The 21,096-nt window shown below is 40.1% G+C and overlaps 1 protein-coding gene across 2 annotated transcripts in view; it reads left to right on the forward strand.

Annotated features, from left to right (window-relative positions):
• GUCY1A2 (guanylate cyclase 1 soluble subunit alpha 2) overlaps positions 1 to 21,096 on the forward strand; it is a 126,920-nt gene that overhangs the window by 20,423 nt on the left and 85,401 nt on the right. For both annotated transcript variants that reach the window (XM_042839019.1, XM_042839020.1), the window contains exon 4: positions 3,647 to 4,365. In XM_042839019.1, coding sequence (XP_042694953.1) covers positions 3,647 to 4,365 — 719 coding nt within the window. The remainder of the gene's footprint in view (positions 1 to 3,646; positions 4,366 to 21,096) is intronic.

Raw genomic sequence — 21,096 nt, forward strand, 5'->3', positions numbered from 1 at the left:
AATAACTCTTTGCTCAACTTGCTTCTGGAGCGCCTTGTCCCTCTTGTACTGTGGTATTTGGGATTGGTCGCAGTACTCCAAGCATGGCCTAATCAGAGCTGAATAGTGTGGAAGGACAACCTCCCTTGACCCGCTGGCAATATTCTTCCTAATGTGCCTCAGGGTACCACTGGGCTCTTGGCCACAAGGGCATCTTTCTGGCTCATGGTCCTTGCTGTCCATCAGGACCCACAGGTCCTTCTCCACAAAGCTGTTTTCCATCAGGTCAGCACCTAGCCTGTAGTGGTACACGGCGTTATTCCTCCCAAAGTGCAGGACCCTGTACTTGCCAATGTTCAATTTCCTGAGTTTCTTCCCTGCCCAAGTATCCAGCCAATCAAGAGCTGTCTGAATGGCAGCACATTTCCTGAGCTAGCCTGTAATAATATTAAGGCAGACAGTGTCAAAATCCCTGCTTAAGTCCAGGTTGGTAACATCCACTGCTCTTCCTACATTTGTCCAGCTAGTTGTCTCACTGTAGAAGGCAATCAGGTTTCCTCTGGTGAATCCATGCTGGCTATTCCTGATCACCTCTTTCTGTTCCACATGCTTAGAGATGGCCTCCAATCTGAGCTGTGCCATCCCCTTTCCAGGAATGAGGAGAAGCTGACTGGCCTGTAGTTCCCTGCATCCCTCTTCTTGCACTTTTTGAAGATCGGGATGACATTTGCTTTCTTGTAGTCCTCAGGCATCTTTCCTGATTGCCATGATCTTTCAGAATGATTGGGAGTGTTTAGTTTTCTTTTCGTTGCTGATGTATTGGAAGAGGCCCTTCTTGTTGCCCTTGACATCTGTAGCCAGATTTAATTCCAAACGGGCCCTTGTCTTCCTCATCACATTTCTGCATGCAGGATGTTTGTTTTAGGAGGTTGTTTGTATTTATTTAATTTTCTCAGTGTTTCATCATGTCTATTATTAGAGATAAAATTCCTGACTAAAACAGACCAGCAGTTTGGTCTATCTTGTGCATACACATTTTTCTATTCTGAGTTAATCTAATTTCAGCTGGTACTATGTGTAACTCAATTCAGAACTAGAATGTTTTTAGAAGTAGAGGCATATCCTGGAGTCAGATCATTGACTTGAATATAATTGGATAATTCATGTTGTTTGGAGTTAACATGTTATGTCCAGACTGAACAGACAGTCTTCTAGAGCAAACAATGGACCAATCTTAGATAGTCAACAAAATCTTAGGCCAAATACTAAGATAAAGCTCTTTTCATTGACTGTAAGTCGAGACTTACCAACGTAGCATTAGAGTATGGGGTATTGGATTACCAGTACTACTTACCCTGGTTTTGGTCAGTGGTGCTAATGCAAACTACTGTTTTAACTGTAATGTTATAATATGCTTGAAAGACAGCTCCTTCATCCATGCTATCGTTAAGGAATGCTGCATATTTGTGTTCCCATACTATTTGGGCCTCTGCAATCTTACAACCTTGGATGCTCCTGCTGAAGTCTTGTGAGTGCTCATTTCTACAACCATACTTCTTTTGAAGTTCACTCTACACTCTACAGAAAAATAAGATTTACATGTATATATGTTTGTGTGTACACATGAAAATGATAACTTCTTAAATTCTTGTTATTAATATCCAATGCTGACATTGGATACTGGTTAGAATTTAATTATTTTGTGGTCGCAGTGAGAATTTTTGTGGAAAATATTACGTTACTTTTTTATGCTGATGTAGTAATAATGAGTCAGTAATTGGCATGCTGTTCTCTGAATTGGGATATTAGCAGGCATTATGTACCAGAGGTAATTTTTTCTGGCTTAGCTGATGATCTGACCATCTGTGGGCACAAAAGATCCTGGGAATATTACTGTAATAACCTACTTTAGTGACCGAAGTTCATTATGAGTAATGGCCTTCAGATGAACTTTCCCAAACTATTCCTATTGCTTTGTCATGTTGTCCTGTTTATATATGTAATTTTAGAATTTTAATCTGCTATCAATCATGCTGAAGAGCCAAACAAAACTCTCATTGCAGATGGTTTGCAAAGGTATGGAATACACTAATCCCCTGTAAATATGATCCTTGTATCTCTGCCTATGTGCATGGGCCTTCCTTGAGATGATCAAAGGTTATAGTCAGCAAATGACAGATGAGTGACTTCTGTCCTGCTATACCTCTTGGGCATGAAAAACTCTTTTCACACTATTCTTCCAAATTGTAAAGCCTACAAGTAATTTAAACAAACAATAAGAAGTTTGGTGATCCATTTGGATCGTATCTATGTTATAAAGCATGCTGAATACATATTAAAATAAAGGGCCTATTGCACCCTGAGGAATGAGATTGCTCTTCATTTCTGTTAGAACTCAGGATCGATTTTAAAGTTCAGTAGAATTTAATAAATTCAATACACTGGAGGAACTGTGTAATTTATTTCTTGCAGGATATTTGTAATTCACATACAGCTTATTTATACTTCTTTTTCTTCTATCACAGCTTAGTAAAACACAAATATAGCTGATGAATTTTGTAACTATGCTACGTGATATAGGATTAATGTCAGATGAGATTTAACAGAGCATATCCTACCTAAAATAAGACAGAAAATGTTCAATAACCATCTTAAAAAAATATATTTTTTTCTAGTTTTAAAAGTAAATAAAAAATGGGTAGCTTTTGATAAAAAATTATATCCAGAGACATCTATTACAGATATTTCCTTTCCCTTGTGCAATACCAGCCTTATCACTTCTGTAAATCAAAACCTTTTGTATTGCCCTGATGGAGACCTGAAGTGACATTTAGAGATATAACAGACCTGTCTCAACTAATAGCAATTTAGAAAGTTCTAAGGGGCATGGATTTTTCGTAAGATAGATGAATGTAGAAGCTCAAAATAGCGAGATTTTGTTTTCCTTTTCAGGCAACAAAAAAGTAACAATTCTTTATTTCTATTTTCTTGCAGTGCCCATATCTATAATGAGAAAAATATTTTGTCCATAGAAAAAACCACCACCACCACCACCAAAAAAACCCAGCTACTCAAGTGTATGGCTTTGCACTGCTTTTGAAAGCCAGTGGTCTCACTTCGCACTTCTCATTAAAGTCGAAATTAGCATTCCAGAAACTCATTATTCAAGCTGGTGAGAGCTTGGTCCTTTGAAAAACAGCAAACAAGAGGGGCTATAAAAGCAGAAACCTCTCCCATGTCTGCATCAGCAATGGCTGGTATACACCCTTGGCTGGGTGTATTTGCACAATAGACTACATGTGACACACACTTAAGGGAAAGTTAAAAATTAGGAAAATTATAGTGTGTTTTGGCTTCCAGCAGGGAAGAGGAGACAAGACAAGTGCAAACCTCACACTTAGCTGGTTAGGATCCAGGGCCGAAAGCATGAGGGATTGAAATGGCAGACAAAAATGACTACTAGAATGAAGCAGCATGTTTCAGGCATCCAAGGGTACCATTCAGGCATTCCTAACTACCACAGAAAAAAGTGGTTCCATGGGTAAATAAACAGTGAAATAAAACACTCTTAATCACTTGGAAAAATACTGAGAAAACAAACAACAAAGGGATGATGTGACACAGTAGCTATGTATGTATTTGACATGAGTGTCTTGTTGTCCTATAGGTCTGAAATTTGAGGAAATGCAAGAAAAATTTGGGGAGGAATTCTTCAATATCTGCTTTGATGAGAATGAAAGAGTTCTTCGAGCTGTAGGTGGGACCCTTCAAGACTTCTTCAATGGCTTTGATGCTTTGCTGGAGCACATTAGAACTTCATTTGGAAGACAGGCCACCCTGGAATCCCCATCTTTCCTATGCAAAGAGCTCCCTGAAGGCAATCTCATGCTTCATTACTTTCACCCACATCAGATTGTAGGGTTTGCAATGGTGGGAATGATAAAGGCAGCAGCAAAGAAAATTTACCGATTGGACGTGGAAGTAGAACAGGTCACTAATGATAAACTGTGTTCAGAGGGGACGAACCCAGGTAATTGCAGCTGTCTGACTTTCCTTATCAAAGAACACGAAAATGCAAATATCACAAAAGCACTTCCATCAGGAACTTCCCAGTCTCCCTTAGATCTGAGGATTAGTATCAGCACCTTCTGCAGAGCGTTCCCCTTTCACCTGATGTTTGATCAAAACATGTTTGTTCTTCAGCTGGGAGAAGGTCTAAGGAAGCAGCTCAGATGTGATACCCACAAAACTCTGAAATTCCAAGACTGCTTTGACATAGTTTCTCCTAAGATCAGTGCCACATTTGAACGAGTCCTCCTGAGGTTATCTACTCCCTTTGTTATTCGGACCAAACTTGAGGATTCTGACTCTGAAAATAAAGACAAGGTAAGAACATTAATTTGAAGGACTTATGTGTATATGTGTGTGATGAGAGAGGAGTTTTTGTTCAGAAAGAAACATCTAAAGTCCTGTGTACCGTGAAGAGCTCAATTATGCCTTCCAAACAGGGTTAAGTGGTATTCCTCAGCCAAGTGAGTATTTTCCTAAATTATTTACAAGCTTTGCCTGAGATGCTGTAGGAAATCGTGACACTGCAATTGAGGAAATTCACTTCAGTGAAGTTGCTTAGTTCAGTTTGAATCAGAAGAGTGAGGATTTTTAGAAAATGCCCATTTCTAATCCTTAATTTCACTCCAGCTATATTATGATAACAATAATAGTTATTAAATAGTTATTAAACTAGGGAATAGCTTTCCATATATTTTCTGAAAGACTCTTGCTTCAGGGCTCACATAGCTACTTTAATATCCTGCTTCCCAATTTGGAAACACTGCTTTTGTCTGTGTCATATCTCACCCTGCTTCCAAAAAACCAGAGCTGTAAATGGTACCAGTATCACTTAACACTAATTTTAATGTTTCCCAATAATTTAAAATAGTACTTGTCCTCCTACTCTGCCTCTTCCTTCAGTGTTTCAGAAGAGAATTACCTCAACTAGTGTGCCTTATATTGAGTTCCGTGCATCCCATGTGAAAGTGTCTTCTAGAATAGACCTTCACAAAGACTTGGTGCCTTCTTGTATATCCTTGAATTCATGGAAAAATTTTTGCTGCAAAGTGAGATTCCAGCTTTATGCACTGACAACACTTAATACTTTGTGCTTATATTGAGAGTGTGTGCTTGGGTTCTTTCGAGATACTTTGGAGATTTCTTAAGTGAAATAATTAATGATTTTCAGAATTTTTAAGAGTTAGCAATCAAAAACAGTCAACCCTAATCACACTGATATTTACCTACCAAATTTCTGCTTAAAGATGGCACATATACAATTCAGATGATCTGGATATGACTTGAGAAATTGCACCTCTACTTTGCTGCTTACACTGGGCCAGTGTCAGAACAGCTCCTGTGACAGCAACATACCTAATTCCGGGCTCTTTTCAAAATATAGCCAATTCTGACAGCAGTAGTGTTTTCACCTTCTCTTTCACGCTGCTCTTTGGCACCAATAAAAATACTTCTGCTTCATTTTCCCCTTGAAACAATATTGCCCCAAGAGAAGCAAACTGGTACTTGTCATTTTGTATGATTTGATATATTCAACCTACTTAAAACCAAGAGGGATTTTGTTTTTCAGAATATATCCTCAAAGTCACCTGAGCCTGTAATTATGAAAAGAAAATGCTGCATGAAGAGTTAGAGGTTTTAGCTCTAAGCTTCCTTGTGGCATGGTTGCTTATCTTTTGAAAGGTGTTTGTGCAATATTCTTTCCTGCCACCTCTCCATCCCTTCCAGGTGTCTTCTGCCCTGGGACAGAGTCCCAGCTCCTTGACAACCTTTAGCTCTTCTTGAATCTGCTGTAAATGACTCTGAAGAGGAGTGTGTTGACTCCTAGTTTTCCTAATTGTACAGTAACAAACAATCTCACTTTCTTACCGGGTAGTGTATACCTGTGGCTTTCTCACAGGAGAGTATCAGGGAGTGAAGCTTGCTGGAGGCAGGTTTAGCAGCCAGATTAGGAAGAAACTCTACTTGCAAATGCTTGTTCTGTACCATCAAGCTCAGTCACTACAGGTGAGTTATGAATTCAGTCAGTGTAGTGCCCAGATGCCACTGAGGAGAGTGACCCTCTCTGCCTTGAAGCTGTGTAGAGTCACATCCTGAGTCAAATCCTGAAGTGTCAGCATACTAACTCAGTGGGAATCTTCATTTTTTGAGAGGCAGTTAAAAGGAAAGATCAGTAGTTAGGGGTAAATTGTTTATTGAACAGTAAGGTGTAAATGAGAGATAAAATGCTGATGGCAAAGTGCAGGAGACCTGGTTTAAACAAGTGCTGCAGGTATAGGAACAACAATGTATAGGTAACTTCTTCTGAGTCACTGATTTTGTAAGTACTTTCCAAAAGTTTCTGTGAATAATTATGGAATTAAACAAAGCTCAGCATGTGATTTTGCTAGATACTCAATTTTTTTTTTTAATTTTTTTTCAAAATGTAAGGTTGCACATACTCAGAGAGGTCATAATTGCCTTGCTTTCATAGATTTTGATAGAAGTGACATGGCAAAACTTTTATCTCATGCTCAAGTCCTTAATTTTCTACTGGATAGAAAAAGTAGACTGAGCTTTGAAAACTTCATGCCTTGCTGTACTCCCAAGGCTCAGGTTGCTCAAATATCTCATTCTGGAACTCTTTTCAATAGTTTGGAAACTGAGTTTTGGACCAGTAAGTCAGTGCTGCGAACAGGATCCCAGAAACAGTCAGCAATAACTAGTTTATGTATTTCCCTGTTTTTCTGTCACATATGTTTATTTAGTTTTTATTGGAGTTGCATCCCACTTAAAGAGATTTCTTTTTTTTTAGAGGACTCTGCTCTGATCTCACTACATTTCAAACTTGGTTACTTTAAATGACACTTGAAGGGATGCAACCCAGATGACTGCTGCAGTTTTTAAGCTGCTTAGATATCTCAGTGGTTTTTCAGTAAGAAAAAAAAAATATTTCAACAAGCTTTGTGGTAAACAGACAACCTTTCAGGATCTTTTCAAAATATTTTTATCTTTATTTCAGTGCATAAAATAGATTTTTTTTTCAGCCTTGCAGTAAGAAAGACAGAATAACAAAATAATTTTAATTTAGTACTTATTCAACGAAACAAAGTACAAGGTTTTGCATGTGGGTAAAGGCAATCCCAGATATATATGCAGACTGGGAGAAGAAATCTCAGCTCTGCTGAGAAGGACTTAGGTGTTCTGATTGATGAAAAACTTAACATGAGCCAGCAGTGTGCACTTGCCTACTTGGAAGGCCAATGGTATCCTGTGTTCCACCAGAAGAGGGGTGGCCAGCAGGGCCAGGGAGGTGACTGCTCCCCTCTACTCTGCCCTCATGAGGCCCCAGCTGGAGTACTGCATCCAGGTCTGGGGCCTGCAACACAGAAAGGACGTGGGGCTGTTGGACAGGGTCCACATGAGAGCAAAGAAAATGACTGTTAGAGGCTGGAGCACCTTTCCTATGAAGAAGGAACTGGGCTTGCTGAGCCTGGAAAAGAGAAGGCTGCAAAATCTCATTGTGGCCTTCCATTATTAAAGGGGTTTTATAAACAGGAGGCAAATCAACTTTTTACACAGGTAGATAGTGATAGGACAAGGGGAAATGGTTTTAAACTAAAGGAGGGGAGATTTAAATGTTACGGGAAAGTTTTTTACTGAGCGGTGAGGTGCAGGAACAGGTTGCCCAGAGAGGCTATGATGCCCTGGAGGTGTCCAAGGCCAGGTTGAATGGGACCCTGAGCAATCTGATCTAGTATTTGATCTAGCAGCTGGCAGCCCGACCTGTGGCAGAGGGTTGGAACATAATGGAACATAATGATCCCTGAGGTCCCTTCCAACCCAAGCCATTCTATATGATTCTGCGATTACAGCTCTCTTTTCTGATCCCTCCCTCCCTCCCTCTGTCCCTCTTTTCCTTCCTTCCTTCCCTCCTTTCCTCCTTTCCTCCCTCCCTCCCTCCCTCCCTTCCACTGGAGATCTTCACTTGCACGTAGACACGTTTTCCATATTATGGATAGTATCCCTAAACAATAAAACAGCACGATTACAAATGTTCTGCTTTCTATGGAAACTCATTTTACATCACTCTATCTGGCAACAATTATTTATTGCAGCAATCAGCAATACATTTATTATGAAAATTACCTCTATGATATCAATTGCTTGTAGCTTTACATGTGTTTACTCCGTAACACTTTAATGAAAGTTAGTGGAGTCACAGATGGAGTAAGACACTATTTAACTTAGGAAGGTAAAGGCTTAACATATCTGCTGGACTGCTCCAAAGCCCCTATCAAGCCCATTCACTGATGTTTCCTTTTCACAGAGATGCTGCATGTGAAGGTTTTGTTGGCTGTGTGCTTTGTGGCCAGGGCAGCAGCTGCCTGCCTAGTCCTTGGCAGGTCCTCTCACCCAAGCAATGGGCTGGGATATATTGCTGTGCCCTCCCTGGCAGCAAGTCCAGGTGCTCGCACAAAGTAAATGCCATGTTTGCAAACAAGTCTCTCCCTGAATCTCTCACCCATACAGAGAGTGTGCTGACATGACCGTTTTAATGTTTTACTTCTGAGCATTACTTAGATTTTTGTTGTAGCAACACTGCTCTCTGCCATCTGAGGTTCTGCAGGACTTGTCTTTCAGAAACTGTGACTTGACATGCTTGGTAAAAACATGCTGAATTAGGTATTACTGCTTTCTTAGCTTAAAGAAAAAAGAAGGTTGAAAGTGAACCATAAAAGATATTTGGGTCTCTGCCAGACATTCTGCAGCTGTGTTTTCCCTGTACTACTTACTGATCTCCTGTTCTCTTTCAGACTAACAGCTCTTTTCCATCTTTCATACATGCATATTCACTGGCCTTTGACTTGCTGTTAGGTCTCCTTACACTTTTATTCAAAGACGTTGTTTAAGAATAAAATTTGCACCTAAAACTGCACTAACTAAAGTGGTCATAATTTTTCTGTCAGGATGTTTTCCCCTTGAATATGCCATTTTACTATAACTTCCCTAGGAATTCAAAAAAATGTTCTGGGAAATAATTGCCTTGTTATGTGTTAGAGTATTTTGTTATTTTAGACTTTAATATTTTTACTATGAAAGGTTTTTTCATTAAAAATTATAATACAGTATTAAAAAATATGAAGCATTGTTTTTGACAAATACAGCCCCTCTCAAAATTTTATACTACAACAAGTTCCAGATGCCACTTATTATTCAGATTATCAAGAAACACCAACCCTGTAATGATAAAACATCCAGCAAAATGGAAGTGCCAGGTTTTTATAGCTCAGTACTACTGACTGTGCAGGCTGTCTGAGCCAACACCTCGGCTCAGCAATCCTGTTGTCAGTGGAAAGGATTGTGCTAGATGAGCTAGAAAGTACCAACAGGAATTTGTTCCGGTGCACTGATTTAAATTAATTCACAGATGCAAATAAAGCAGTCCAGAGCCAAGATTAAAAAAAACTGCATATATATTCCCAGGAAGTTAGATTCTATAATGTAGAGATGGACATGTAGTAAATGGCCAGAACTGTAAAAATGCTGAATTACAAACAACAGTTCATTTTGAAGTGTAAGCCAGTTCTGTGGCAGTTGGTGAGGATTTCCTCCATTCATTCCCAACAATCTGTTTAACTGTGAAGTAATAATTCTAGTTCTTCCATGGTATGAGAAACTGCCATCTCTAGGTTTAATATTTCCTTTCAGACACTCAGCTCAGTGTTTACTAGTTGTGATCAAATCTGAAGTGCGCCCGTTCCAGGCAACCTGACTGACCTCACATTGACAGATGATGATTAATGAAAAACATAAGCTTGCAGTGTTCTTTTCTTCAATATAACTTCCCAGTTTTAACTCTCCAAGGATGAGAGCGCATCCTACTGCAGCAGTGCCCAGAGTGTAGCGCCCTGTAGACCCCACTGGACTACTCCATAATTTTCTTCAGCCTCTTCCAGGCCAGGAAGAATTTATGGCGTCAGCTCCTGTGTATTCCTGTGCCAATAAGGTTTACTGTTTACTAGGAGCTGTGTGAAGTTGTGACCTCTTTGGTGGCATGAGACACTTTCAGCCAGGTCAGCAGAGATCCTGTGTGCAGGAAGTTTACTTGCTTACTGCTTCCCCATTGCACTTTGCCATGGTGTTTGTCGACTGTTAGAAAAATCTGTAAAAATATACCTTTAAAAAAAAATCCAGGAAGAACACTGTCCTTTGTTTTATTGTTTTTATATTAAGTTTACTCTTTATCTGCTACTTTTATTCATGTTCTGAGCCAAGTGAATGAAATGAGTGGTCCTGATATTGGCAGATTAATCTTAAACCCACCACACACAATCTTGAAATGTTTTGCTATTGCTATGTAACTGTGTTTTTCCTCCTCTCCTAATAAAATTCAAATGAAGTGGCCTGAAAGTCATTCTAGCATGGGGGACATCTGTCACTTAAGATCCAGAAATTCTAATTTTTCCCAGAGCTGATTTATTCACAGTCAGTCAGCCTTTGACACTAAGCTCCCATTTCTTTGCAGGCTCCTAGAGCTCTCAGAATCAAATTGTGTCTTCACTTTCTTCTGATGCTAATATCCCTCCCGTTTGCTTGTCAAAATGTGTTTAGACTTTGATGGATTTCAGGATGAATTGGACTGGCTGCCTTGACAGCTACTAGGGACCATGATGGTTTATGAGAAACAATAGATGACATGACTTTCTTAACTCACTAACAGCTGCGCACTGGAGAACTTACAATAACACTGTGAAAGTGGCCCAGAGTTTTTAATATTACTTCTTCAAGAAAGCCAATGAAAATGTCATTTCTATAATGTTTTCAGTGGCAGGACTTGAATAAGTCTAACAGTCTAGAGATAAAATTCTCACTTCTCCTTTCCATTAGCTGAAAACCAAAAAAACTGTTTGGAAATTGTTTTATAGAGTCAAGTGGCTATTAAACCAATTTGACTCCATGGTGAACTCTGCCCTCTTATGATTCGTATTATTTTTTTGTGATAAGAAAGCCACTTCCACATGAAAATGTCCATCTTCCTATAAATGATAGAAAGCATTTGAATGGTTTTCTAAATTACAGTGTCATAACTGAAAGGAGAAAAGCAATTAATTTTTACATTATATAGTAATAACACTCAAACAGAACTTGGTTTGATTTTCAGGAATGTACTTATTTTAACTCTCTATTCTAGTGATAAAATTAATTATTGATTATTTACAGTTCATTTTTTATCTTTTCTTTCATTTTCTCACGTGAATTCTCAAGTGACTGTGCTTTCCACAGCATCACGGTCATCTAATCTAAGTAGGTGTGATATAAAAAAGCCATTTTCCTTGGCATGGTTGAATTAAAGTAAAAAGATTAGATCACTCTTTACTTTCCTTCATCTCTAACAGTTCTTACTGGGCAATACGTGTAGTCAAGGTAAGTTGTTTTCTGTGTCTCTTCACAGAGGCTGAACTGCCCTTAAAAATAAGAGGCAAAGCCTGAGTATCACTCTCTGTGCTGATGGATTTTGTGTCGGAGATCCCACGAGCGTATGATAGGAAATCAGAGACTGTGTGAACTCCTGAGCGTGCCTCTGAGCGTAAACGCTCAGCTCACTGCTGTGGTGCAGTGAACGCGAGGCTGGCACTCCGTGTCAGCGATTTTCAGTCACAAGGTCACTTCTAGGCAGCACGTGCCGAATGCCCCCCGCTGATCTGGAATCCTGCTGAATTATGCCAGATTCTGCAACTGGGATGGAGCAGTCCTGGGTTGATGTATGCGGTAGGGGGTGGAGAACCCCTGTGGAAAGCGACATGTGGGTTCTGGTCATTAGCTAGTTGAGTTTGGGTCAGCAGTGTCCCCTGGGTGCTCCAGACCGGGTGGGGGGAGGGGTCGTGCTCTCTGCTCTGCGCTGTGTGGCCTCACATTCAGCACTGGGCGCCAGTTTGGGCCCACAATATTGGAGGGCTGGGAATGGCTTGGAGGGCAAAGGAGCAGCTGAGGTGCTTGGGTGTGCTCAGCCCAGAGCAGAGCAGGCTGAGGGGAGGCCTGATGGCCGCAGCTCCTCACAGGGAGCGGAGGGCAGCGCTGAGCTCTGCTCTGTGTGACAGAGACAGGGAACGGCATGGAGCTGTGTCAGGGGAGGGCGGCTGGGGGTGAGGGAAAGGGGCTGCGGCAGAGGGCGGTGGGCACGGAACAGCTGCCCAGGGCTGTGGGCACGGCCCCAGTGCTGGAGCTCAGGGAGCGTTTGGACAACATCCTCAGTCACAGGGCTTGAATTTTAGGTAGTTGTGTTTGAATATGGGAGTTGGACTCAGTGATTGATCAGTAAGGGGCCTCTTCAACTTGGGATATCCTATGGTTATATGGTATGAATGGCCAAAGAGACTGGGGAGTAGCACTTTCCCACTTTTGCCCTCCGCATTATGTTTTGCCTTGAAATCTCAGGTAAGGACAGTGGTCTCCTGTTAGATCTTGAATGTAGCTTGATACTTTTGGACTTATGTTGGACTTTAAGCTTTAGGTCATCAAATGCTACCTTACGTGTATCTAGTCTTCTCGGTTTGTATTGCAATAGTGCATAAGATCTCTAAATATAGCAGTTTGTTTATGTTTACCATACATGCATCTTGTCCTGGATTGATCATGCTTTATTTCCACTGAGACAAAGGTATGAATTGTTGAAAATCTCCACAAAATATTTGTTCTACCAGCCACAGACCTAAGCAGAATAGACAGCTGACAGCAAATTGTTTTTCATGTGATTTGTTCTCCTTTTTTGATTCCTTTTTTCATTTTAGGAACTTAAAACTGAGTCAAACATAATCAGTTTTGGGGTTGGAAACTCAGAGAAAAAGGGTGCTATCATGATGCACCATCTAGCTTATTTTGCATGTTGCTCCACTAAGAATAATTAGTGGTTGTATGAAATAGTAAGATAATAGTGATTTGCAAAAGTCAGGATATACAAATATGAGTTGCAAAAGCCAGGTGCTGATTTCCTAATACGTAGGTGCAGTATTTGTGTAATCTTGGAGCAATAATGACAACCTTAGTGGATGCAAAGTGGAAATGGTGATGTGAATGAGTTTGAATGGGTCACGTTGTGCTGCCTTTTAGAATTAGTGACTATGTGTGATATTAAAAAGCTCTAATCTCCTCAGCCTTCCAAGGGCAGTGACTGACAGTCTCAATAACAGCAGACTACCTATCACTGGGCAAGTAGTCCCTTCCTGCAGTTCTAATAAGCATTTTAGCACACCTTTTGCTGCAAAGAAAGAGCCTGTTGAGGAAGCTAGGAGTATTCTCTCAAGTAGAGTGAGTCTTTCCCTTGCAGTTCTTTTCACTGCAGAGAATGGAGTCAATATCCAGTGATGTAGCCCGACCAGTGCTTGGATGTCTGTGGATGTGCTGATCTGGGTATGTTCCTTCAGCACGTATGGGTTTATAGAATGTGCTAAGACAGAAGTTATGTCAGTACCCAATATATTTGATGTCGGAGTTACATAAATCACAAAATACTGCTTAGATGGAACACAGATATGTGCCAAGGTTCTTCTACCTCTGCTAAGTTGTAAAAGAGAGAAAATAATAAAAATATGAAGTTCTGTAATGTGCTGTTTTGAGTTTTACTCAATTTTTTGTAGTTTGTCTAATTCATGTTTGTTTTTTTAATCCTCTTTTTATAGCTGTACATATTCTCTTCAGCTGAAAAATATAAAAAAATCAGTAACATTTTGGTTAAAAAAAGTGAAATCAGTTAATCCATAAAATAGTATTTTTACCTTTGGCTTTTGTCAGTAAGGATTTAGAATGAGTATCTGAAAAGCTAAATGTCCTTCATCCACAGAACACACGTGTGAGATATCCCTAATACAATTTTTCCTCCTATATTATTTCAAAACTGGATGAACTCATTCCTCTTTGTGGTTGCATACAAACAATAAATGTTTGTTGCTTTGGCACCACGAATGGAAGTCAACATTGTGCAATTCAGTCTTAGGTGAAGAAGCATTCAAGTATTATGTTGAACACTTTGGCGAGTACAGTGTCTACTCCCCTTGTGAGTGTAATTTATTTTATGATATTTGTAATGCTCCTTCTTTGCTTCAAAGAAGTGGAATTGATTTGCTTGTTCACACTGTACAGCAGCTTTTTCGTAATGATACTTAACTGTGAGATCACTGGCAGAGCAGTATCTGTGCGGCTCTTACGGGAATATAAATATATTTTATTTTCATTTTTGCATTGCCTTTCTCTTTCTTTGGAAATACATAGATTGAATCCTTTTTGCCTTACCTACATGCATAAAGATATTGTACCTAAAGTGAACTCTCATGAGCATATGATTTGATCTGCATAAATAAGGATTTTAGCAAGGAATTGCTATGTCTTTCCCACAGCATTTTACTATGAATATGCCAGTGGCTTTAGCAGATCATTGTTGTGATGGATTGGTCAGATAAGATCACACAGTTTCTCAGTATTTGAGTCTAGTACTTCCATCCTCAGATGTTGGACTGGTAGCTTAAGAAATGTTCCTATGAAAACGTGGTTTTAGTAGATTCTTCATATGAAAATACAGGTACTATTATCACATTTTTTAAAAAAGATGCCTTATGTTGACAGTTTACAAAGATAACTACTCCTGAAATTCATCAAACAGAAGCTTGGAGCATAAAAATCTTCATCTTTGCTGTATTTGGGAGAATTTGAGGAATGATCCCAAATTTGCAAACAATCTATTAAAAAATCTGTTCCTTAAGCAGATACTTTACTGGGCAAGGACATTTAAGTGAGGATAAGCTTCAAAAGCTTTCTGTTGTGGCTGTTCAAGGGCCAAGATGTTAGTCACAAAAGAAAAGCAAAGGCATGCTGACTGGCTTGAGGAAGAAAGAAAAATCGATGCAAAATGCTTTTGTGTGTGCAGTGAGAAAAGAGAGTAAGTCCGACAGCTCAATATGCTGCTCTACTGGTTCTGTATGAGAAGAGAAGTTGGTGATGCTGCAGAAAAGTCATGAAGTGTGACTTTGGGGCTCAGGTGTGTCCCCTCCTTCCACCGATGCTGAGGACCCTGGCTGTTTAAATACATCTTTTAATCTTCCCCCCAAAAAGTGTGTTGGATGATTTCATGCACCAAAGCAGCTTTTCTTTGTCTGCATTGTTTTGCTTAGGAAGGGATGATACTCCATTTGATAATTCCTTATTTATTACGTTCGTTCAAAAATTTCATGGGGAATGGTCAATGAATTCTAAATTAATTACATTTTAAATGCACTACCTATGTATAAAAGAGCTTATGCCTTTTTGTTTTGTTTTGTTGAGTTTGCAAAACCTTCAATGCTTTCTGCTGTGTTACCTCGAAGACATCCAGCAGAGGGAATGTTTGAGTGGCTTATGCCTGGGGATAATTGTCAGCTGTGCTTTCTGTGTCTCTGAGCCGTTTGCAGTGCAGGTTTTTGGATCACTCCCATTTGAAAGTTCTTTCTGCCTTGATGGGTATTGTGCCTGGCAGAAGTAAGGCAAAAAGAATGAAGAGATCTCCTTCTATTCCCAGAGTTCTGTTATGCCAGTGAAAGGAGAGCTACCAAGAAAAGAACAGGAGAGGCTGTATTTCAGCTCCACTGAAACCCTAGGGTAAAAATATTTGCTTGGCAAATATTAAAGGAGATCCTTCATACCGAAAGAACTTTGAATTTTCAGCTTTATTGAACTGTATTTGTTTTCTCATGATAAGGAAAAATATGCTGTGAAAAACTGACAACTGCGGAGATGTGAACGCTGTGCAGTGTTTAAAGAAGCATAAAGCATATTGAAAGGACACTGAATTTTCTTGCTTGTCTCAGTGGACTGCTCATTCAGACTGTTTCCTCTTTGTTCATGAGGGCTTCAAATTCAGTTATTGGATAACTTCTGTTTTGGATCTCGAACATCAAGTTTCTGGCAGTTGTTCCTGGGAATATGGGGATAAAATAGCTGAGAATATTCTCTGTCAGCCAAAAATGCAGAGCCATCTGAGAGATTTCCTAGCTATGTTCAGCAGCACCAGAGGGTACTGAAAGGCTTTCAGGGCCATTTTGGGTGACGGAGAACTCCGCAGAGAGTTCTGGGGACATGGGAATAACATTGACAAATCCATAAACAGTATTCAAAAATAACTGACTTATTTGCTCCAATTCTGCTTTTTCCCATGATGTCATATAATCATATATGGGCTTGTTAAATGTGTTCAGCACACCAGGGTATCAGACCAGACTGGCAGAACTGGCAGAACCATCCTACTTGCCCACCATCTGCACTGTCCAGAAATCCCAAGTTGCTTTTAGTAGAATATCCTGAGAACAACTGTAACAACAGAAATAGCAATTCATTTGATGAGTGTTGGTTTAGTGAGGTTTAGCAAAGAGACAGAAGAAATGAGAAGTGCCAGCAGATGTGGTCAGGATCTCCTGACCCCTAGATGATAACATAAATCAAGCTACGATTCCAATCCAGGTAGATCATGCTGATAATACTGACCAAAAATTTAATACTTGACTTTGGGAGAAATAAATCTTCTTTCCTGATTTGACTTCTCATTTTTCTTCAGCCTGGTTTCAATAGAGTTACTTTTGTAGAAGTATTATTTTGAGTAAGGAGGGCAAAATATAGCCTTTAGCTTGAAATTAAATTGCAGGAAATAAATTTGTAGGCTGCTCCTAGAAATGTCTTGAAACTCCTTTGGTAGCAGAAGTTGTCCATGCGGCGTGTTCAGGGAGTTAGACTTTTATTTCTAAATAGGAGTCTTCATCAACACTGTATGGGAGGATTTCTTTTTTGAGCTTAAAAGAGTCTATCATAAATAATTATCCTTTAAAAAAACACTTTTTTTAAATTTTTCTCTATAAGGCTAATTTATTACTCAACAAACTGTGACTTTAAAAATGATATAAACTGTATCTTTCTGGGTGTGCTAATTTGTGAGCCTTGTGCTCAAAGCTCATTTCTTTGATAGTTGCTGTAGAAGTAGCCACTGTAGTATTCACACTGGCTATTTGGCTTAGGAGTGCTGCAAGATTAACACCACTGTAGGACAAGAGACTATGCAGTGTCAGCAGGAAAACAACTTCCCAAAGGTCCCAGGGCACAGAAATGTTCAGAAATTCTCCCAGAGTGTGCACTGCTGCTTGAGAGTTAATAAACCTAGAAAACGTGTTGTTGTTTCCTGACTAGTTATGGTGGGAAAGGTATGTTGTAGATCTGGATGAACTCTTCTTTTTTTGCTGATAGCTCTGCTTCAGGGCTCAGCCTTTTTTGCTGTTTCAGCTGAGTGAAGACCACTGATGCCTGCCTAAGTCTTGCAGCAGTGCTGCTTTTCTCCAATTGTTATACAACTGTTTTGTTCTACTCTGCCAGTCCCAGCTTTGTTGCAGCTGAGCATCCATGAAGCAAATCAGTAATATTCTGTACTGGCAAATAGCTAACCTACTTCCTTTCAAAAGACAGATGTGATGGAGAATAAGTATGTATTTTAGAGTAGTTTTCAAAACAAACTGTATTAATCAGTAAATGAGCTGGCTGTATGTGAAGCAAACAGCACATCTGTCTTGCGCCCTGGTGGGACCCTGTGCCTTCCCTCTCACCTGCTCTTGTGCCCTCCTCACCTGCATGACCACTTCTCTGACCAGGTTCATGGCTCTGCTCTTTACTGGCTGTCTAACTGTATCTGGGCTAATAATCTGAGCATTGCCAGGAAATGTTTGGACACTCTGTGAGGAATTATTTGTAATTGTGAGATGCTCCTTGACATGATTTTTGTCTAGTGCCAGTTAATAATTTCCCAAAAATTTCCAAAAATAAGGGTCAAGAGTTAGCATGGGCAGTGGAGTCACCCAGGAGAATTCTGCATGTGACCTGTTTGTCTGGAAAAGTGAAGGAGTTCAGTCATGTGGATCCATGAGTTCCTGATGAAACACCTGAAAGATGAGATCTGCACCCCATGCTGAACTCCAGCAGATGCAAGAAGCAGCCTGCCCCTGTGGAGGCCGGTTTGTGCAGGGAGGGATGCCAATTCCCCATGCCTGCCTCTCTGCAAGCATGCTGTTCTGTGCCCCTGGCACTGTACCTGCTGGGAACAAGTGATATGTACAATTAGTTACTGTCTGTCCAAGACATCACTTTTACCTACTACACTGGATCACTCCTGCTCTTGCTGCATTTCAGATTCTAATTCTTTTCTTCCCAAACTATCCCACCTCACTGTTGGTGCTGCAGCTGTTCAGTGTTGGTCCTCATCTAGACATAGAGAAGTCCATTAGGCTTCTTAGTACCATCTTCCCATCCAATACTAAGTTTCTTGCTAGTGGGAAAAAAATATATAAAAAAAATGTTTAGAGAACATAAAGTGTTGTTGGTGGGTTTGTATACTGTTTTGGATCCAACAACTGACTACTTTTCTCCATTTCAAAATTCAGTGGTGATGCCCTGTTAAAGCATTTGTGGAGTTCTTCAGGGTTTTATTGATTAGTTTTGGGCAATCTGTGTGCTGGCAACATCATCTAAATCCTTTCAGTTTGAAATTTTGGTCTAAACATGAGGTTCTTCAAGTGTATGCAAGTGGATATGATGCTATCTGGGAGAGGCTCAGTCTTTCAGACAAGTGTCCCTACAAATAATTTCTATTTGCCATTCTTATACTCAAGCATTACACAAAAGATGCTGTGGATCATGCCTGTAGGTAGATATGTAGGATGTAGGATGATGTGGTCTATGCATCAGATTGCTCAGATATAAGCAGACATACTCTGTAGGAAAAAATAGAACATTCTCATATGTCATGGTTGAGCACAGATATATATATATGTTCATTTTGTGGTATAAGCTTGATTTGCTACAACTCTGTATGTAACAGTCATTTGTGATTCAATTTCTGACATACAACTTGCACTGTTATTGTTATCTTGTTTTCATAAACGCCACAGCCCTTACTTTTCTAGTACCTTCTGCCTGTCCGCAAGAGAAACACCCAGAGCTGATGCCACCTCACTGCCTCTCAGTGCTTACATCTATAGGAAAGAAGCCTGCAAAGTGTAGGTCCTCTGCAGTGGTGGGAATACAAGGAATACAAGCACAGAATTTCTCAGAACAAGAACTTTCTTTTTGATATCACTTTTAACTACCATATATTTTTGACCAAAATGGTCTGGGACATGTTTTTCCCTCTTTTTTTTTTTTTTTTGACTTCCTTCTAATCCCTTTGTAACCACTTTCTATCTGTGTTTCACCAGCATTCTGGAGAGGGGGAATCTTCTCCCTTCAGTGCACAAGGCTTCTGTGCACAGTGTAGTTCTGCTTGAACGCCATCACACTGCTATGTTTCTTTGCCAAAAGAAGCTGCGGATGCCCCATCCCTGGAGGCATTCAAGGCCAGGCTGGACAGGGACCTGGGCTGCCTGATCTGGTGAATGGCAGCCCTGCCCATGGCGGGGGTTGGAGTTGGTGATCTTTAAGGTCCCCTCCAGCTTAAGCCATTCTGTGATTCCACGAAGTCTCCAGGTCACTGTTGAATGTTTGCACTCAGCCCTTTCTGAAAGGAGACTTGAGTGTGACACTGTTCCTGGCTCATGTCATTCCAACTCATGTCAGAAGGAGCTAGCTACCAGATTAGAAGCAGCCTCATGCTTTCCTAATTGCTTTCTGCAGTGTATTATTACATCAAACATTAGTGGTTGCTGATGAAATGGAGCTTTTGCACATGAATGGGAAAGTGGAAATATTATGTGCAGAAGGCAATCCATCCAATCCTACCATTTTGTAGGAAGCTGGAATGTTATTAACTTTTTTAGGATTCCTTCATGTGTTAATTGCAGCTGCTGAGCTGAAAACTGTACAGATGATCAGGATGGTCAGCATTTGATAACTTGCTATAGAATTAAAAAAGTGATGCTTCCCGATTCCTGCATATATTAAAAAGCATATGAGGCTTGCCTCTTTGAAAGAAGTGCTACGTGAATCATAAAGAATGCCCTGGGAGTTTTAAGCTTAACAGATGTTTCCCCATGTAATTCTACAAGGTCTGTATTTGTAGGGAGTAATCCGCCTAAAGGCTGCCTGGTGCTTTCCTACTTGTTAGAGAAAATATCAACTCTTTGAAAGGGTTGATAACAGCAGGACAAGGGGAAATGATTTTAAGTTGAGGGAGGGAAGATTTAGGTTGGATGTCAGGGGGAAATTATTTCCAGAGAGAGTGGTGAGGTGCTGGAACAGGCTGCCCAGAGAGGTTGTGGATGCCCCGTCCATCCCTGGAGGTGTTCAAGGCCAGGTTGGATGGGGCCCTGGGCAGCCTGGTCTAGTATTAAATGTGGAGGTTGGTGGCCCTGCATGTGGCAGAGGGTTGGAGATTCATGATCCTTGAGGTTCCTTCCAAACCTGTCCATTCTGTGAAACAGAAATAAGGCATTCTGCTGAGCAGGACTGATATCCTGCAGTGGATTATAAAGGACTTTCAGCAAACCTGTCTTTCCTTTTGCAGAAGGGAATGAGAAAGAATGAGAAATGTGTTTCATTTGTATGTTTATTCACTTTGAAGACTGTATCAATAAAGAGTATTTGTCAATCTGCTACTGCAGATGTGTGAGAAGAGCCTAATAAGGTAACTATTCTTGTTCAGGATAATGATCCAGATTTAAAATAACTTCTGCTCGAGGAACAAGAGGGGGAGGATTGTTTTAAACTAGAATCAGAAACAACCTGAGAAGTATATCTGCGTGTCCTACTTACTGGGATCCATTTACTGTGAATGTGTTTGTTATAAATTATTTTTCTAAAACAGTGGGACTTGGGTAGAGCTAAGATGCTGCAGTGAGGGAACAAACGAGTTCCTACATAGACAATGAAGAGGCTGACACAGCCAATCAAAATCTTGTACTTGACATAGCAAATGCACAAAAATTTGATGTACAAGGAATTAACTAATGTTGATCTTCATTGGTAACAAAGTTCTCTCTCCAATTAAATGCAACAGGATTTATGCAAATAACTTCAAAGAAGGCAGGATTGTTACTGAGGTATTCAGTGAGATGATTACAGACAAAAATGCAT

This window comes from Centrocercus urophasianus, unplaced genomic scaffold, assembly GCF_019232065.1.
Source record: "Centrocercus urophasianus isolate 14NV4802_14NV808 unplaced genomic scaffold, USGS_Curo_1.0 seq_9, whole genome shotgun sequence".
Lineage (NCBI taxonomy): Eukaryota > Metazoa > Chordata > Aves > Galliformes > Phasianidae > Centrocercus > Centrocercus urophasianus.